General features: G+C 46.1%; 1 protein-coding gene across 1 annotated transcript; it reads right to left on the reverse strand.

The window, feature by feature from the left end:
* Positions 1-1024: 1024 nt before the first annotated feature.
* Positions 1025-3546, reverse strand: LOC118503548 (para-nitrobenzyl esterase-like). Its single transcript, XM_036036947.1, has 4 exons — positions 3122-3546; positions 2790-3053; positions 1677-2716; positions 1025-1608 (listed from the first exon to the last, which is right to left on the reverse strand). Exons 1-4 carry the CDS (start codon positions 3347-3349, stop codon positions 1308-1310), a joined length of 1833 nt encoding a protein of 610 aa, XP_035892840.1. The 5' UTR covers positions 3350-3546; the 3' UTR covers positions 1025-1307.
* Between the last annotated feature and the right edge of the window lie 569 nt (positions 3547-4115).

The raw sequence follows: 4115 nt of genomic DNA on the forward strand, positions 1-4115 counted from the left end.
ATTTTATCGATGCCTTCGAATGATTCCAACCGAAAACCGGCAACAAAAGCGTACCACAGCGGGAGTGTGTAACGAATCATCGAAATTCTGTTCACCCAAATGCAACAGAAACACACAAAAAAAAAAAAAAAACTCCCCGAGATGCTTCTACCTTTGCCGAATTATTCCTCACCCGGGTGGAAAACTTTAAACCAGACACAAATACACTCAAGCAAAAAAAAAAAAGGAAGAAAGCCCATTTGAAAATGGTGGGCGTATTGTTACAGAAAATAAACTCAAGAGGCCTCCTCTGGCTTGGGGGCTTACGGTAATGCACTTCGGATTGTGGGGCGGGAGAAAAACATTTCCAGAATTAGTGTTTGAATAAGGTGAACGGGCTTGGTGAAGCACGGAGAAGGATTTCGTTGGATATCTTTCTAGCTGGGTGCGAAGGGAGAAACACGTAGATAAGGAAACGAACTCCAGCAAATAACTCCCCCCCTCCCCACACCCCGGCAGCCTGTTCGTGGCATGAGCTGGTGAGTTGGGCGAAGATAAGAATGGAAAACATTGTGACCTGAAGTGAGATCGAACACACGGGATGACAGGGAAAAGGTGAGTTTGCAGTTACTGATTTCATTCCCTCCGGACGAGCAGCTAAGGTTTCCCCGGGAGGAATTCCGTGAAGATTTCCTGTCAAATCTGCAAATGGCCAGGGCAGCAAAAATGTCCGTCCGAATGATTGTACGGTGCGGAATTAAAGAACCGGATCCTGAAAAGTGGACGCATTCCGGTGCGTTAAGGAGCGTCTTTCGGATGTCGTTTTTTTGCTCTTTCAATTCTTCCTTGTCGAAGATGGGAAAACGGGAAAGAATAGAACTTCACAAAAAAAAAAGCCAAATAGAAAATGTAAAATCCAACTTCAACTTCCAACGTGAACCATCCCGAGAGCAATGGTTTGGAGGCATTCCTTCTTCCAGTCCGATTCCTTGGGGATGGCTCAGAAAACGCCATTTTGCATTCGTGTCTATCAAACCAGACAAAGTTTTTGGCTATGGCCGTGCTAGAAGATGATGGAGAAATGTATTTCCAGCGATAGGGCTGATAATGGAAGGAAGAATACACTCTTATCAGCGTGTTCCCTTTGGGAACGGAACGAGTCAAAGAAGTTGGTCGCCCAAACACAAGAGCTACAATTTTCTAAAGTAATAAATAGATAATGTTTATCGGCTTACGATGTACAGGTCTGTGGGCGAGGAGTTCATCTTTAACTCGTTCCTTGCCACTGAATTGCAATGAGTATAGTGCTGACAGGACACCTATTCCACCTAAGTCATATTATTTTTGATGTCTTCATTCAGACTCTCGAAGTAGTCATCATTATTTCGCTCCACTATCATCCCACCGTATTGCTCCGCCAGGAGTTCCAACTTGGAGACGGTCTCACAGTGCGAGTGGTATAAGCATTCGTACACAATGTGCCAGATGAGGGTGTAGAGATTACGCTGCTCATCGGTTTGGCGCATCGTAAACTCCTCGTCTAAGTTCAGATAATTGGTATGGTTATCCGCTTCTCTGTACGGTGTCCAGACAATATCAGACAATTTGCTTCGTTTTGGAGTTGGATTTCTGAAAGATTAGAGATGGAATAAACACCGTTTCTTCACGATCTCTACCTTGTCTTGAATATATCTTACCCATATTTCACAAAGTTGGCAATCAACTCCACCGTCCTTATGTGGATTGATAGCTCCTTCCGATACTCTGTCCGGTTTGCTAACGCCTCCCGCAGATTGTACGGACTAAATATGTATCCCAACTCATCGCCATGCAGCGCACCATACCTGCCCGCCGCCACGTACTTTGCGTAAATCTTTTTCTTGTACTCGCCAAACTTCCCATCAAACTCAAAGCGCAAATAGTACAGCTGATCCGCATCCATCCGCCTTCCTAGCTCGTTCAGCAATCGTCGAATCGGATAGAAAATATTCGCCATATTTGCCATCTTCTGGTAGAACTGTTGCTTCGTCGGTTCAAGCCCTTGTGCCACCGCCCATTTGCCAACGTTATCCAGGATGTCACCAATCTGTCTTCTTAACATTGGATCATGCCTGTTTAGATAGTTTGTGCTCATCCAAAAATCGAACACATGTGGCAGAAGCAGCTCAAACTCGGTCGTTGTCTCACTGATAAGTATCGGCATTTGAGGTGGAGCGGGATGCAGTTGTACCATCTCGTGAGGTGGGCTGGGAAAGTAGGCACCTTCTTCGGCGGTACCATTATCCAGAGTTGGAATGAAGCACACGTAAAACATGCTGGAAAAGGCGAATGTGTGTCGAAGTTTTCGATCCGGGATGAAGAATCTTTGGAACTCAAGTTCACGAAGCTCGTCCAGTGTGGTGGCATCTAGGTCGTGTATGTAATTATCCAGACATCGACTGTAATCGTAAAGAATGGCCCACGGTGCCAGCATGGAACCGCTCAGCACGATCAAACTGTGGAACAGACCTCGTGCCTGTTCGTGGTACAGTTGATGGGTTACTGAAGCACCTCCGGCACTATGACCCATAAGCGTTACGCGATCAGGATCACCACCAAAGTGGTGCACATTACGGCGAACCCACTGTAGAGCAGCAAGTTGATCTTTCAACCCATAGTTGCCGGTAATGTTTTGCCGATCGTACTTCAGGAATCCAAACACACCTAGTCGATAGTTGAGGGTGATGACGATCACCTCCTAGCGGGGAATATGTCCAGAATGGTTAGCAACTTTCTCAAAGCGTGGTTTAAAAGTATATATACACACACACATTTTCCATCAGTAGGTCCACTCCGTGAACTTCTCCCGATCCAGCAACAAAGCTTCCCCCATGTACAAACACCAACACTGGATACTTAGCGGGATGCGCGTCAGGCTCAGTGCTCACCGCCTGTACCGGCGAAAAGACGTTCAAATAGAGACAATCTTCACTGCCCACTACGCCATCCTGTCTGTTGATGTTTTTAAACTGTGGACAAACACTCCCGTACGCTGTGTAGTTTTGATGGCCCTCGGGATCTTGCCGGACTGGGTTCTGATTATCAAGTGAAGCGCGCGTTAGTACTACAAATGCTCACAGCCAACTGATAACGAAACACTTACGGCAAACCTTAGCTCTCCTACGGGAGGCTTGGCGTAGCGTATCCCCAAGAACGCACAGTACGGCACATCGTTGAACGTTCTGTTGTAGACACCTTCGCCGGTGGCCTGTTCACCGAACCGAATCCAGCACGGAGCACTATGATCTTCAGTAACTTCCGCTGGAACAGACGCAGCAGGATCGAGTGTGAAGCTCACGATCAGGAGTAACACTTGCACCGGTCTGTTCATCACTCCCAAGCGTTTTGAGGATGCGCACTCCTCAGTAATCCCTCACGAAAAATTTTATAGACCCAACCACACTGAGCGGAAGTTCTTTCGTAACTGTTGATAAACCGCTTCGTCATGGCTTATATGCGCATAATCTTAATGCTGGTGGCTGCTAGCACAACGCTAGAGCGGGGCTCTGAGAGCAATGTCTGGCACGAGCGTGATGCTCGTGAAGCTTCAACGCGATTGATAAGACATCAATGCTAGTAATGCGGTGTTTGCGCAAGGTCAATGTTACAAGGGTGGAAGCATCACCGGGAACGACGAGACACATGTGCGCCATTAAGCGAAACGGATGCTAAACTATGTATGGCCACTATGAGACAATCGGACCGAGATGGTCAAACTACGAAAAAATCTTTAGCTTCGCCCTTTCATGAGTCTTTTCGAAAAAAAGCTCAGAATCTGACGTTTTAAGGTGTAAGACTAGGATCCTAGGATGGTCTAAAGAGCTAGCTAGGTGGGCTGAAATTTAGTCCTAACTATTTTAGTGATCTGTTAGTTAAACGACTGATGTGATTGTAGCATGAGTAGGTCCGTCTAAGAGATGAATCACTGTCGGAAGCATCAAAATAGACAAAATAGACAAAACATCTCTTTATTTTGTGAAATTCTTGAAGCCTTTTCTGCAAAAATCTGACAAAATTCAATTTGAAAAAATGTTGACCTCACTTTATTCTCCACTGTCTCATAGTGAATGATCAGTGACAGCCCCAGTGCCGATCGA

The sequence above is a fragment of the Anopheles stephensi genome, chromosome 2 (genome assembly GCF_013141755.1).
Source record: "Anopheles stephensi strain Indian chromosome 2, UCI_ANSTEP_V1.0, whole genome shotgun sequence".
NCBI lineage: Eukaryota > Metazoa > Arthropoda > Insecta > Diptera > Culicidae > Anopheles > Anopheles stephensi.

Bases quoted from the DNA above. Each gene is read 5' to 3' on its own strand.
- LOC118503548 (XM_036036947.1), bottom strand. From the start codon at position 3,349: ATGAACAGACCGGTGCAAGTGTTACTCCTGATCGTGAGCTTCACACTC. The intron at 2,717-2,789 runs GTGTGTGTGTAT...ATTCCCCGCTAG, and splicing joins TGGACCTACTGATGGAAAAT to GAGGTGATCGTCATCACCCT. The intron at 1,609-1,676 runs GTAAGATATATT...CTAATCTTTCAG, and splicing joins GCCAACTTTGTGAAATATGG to AAATCCAACTCCAAAACGAA.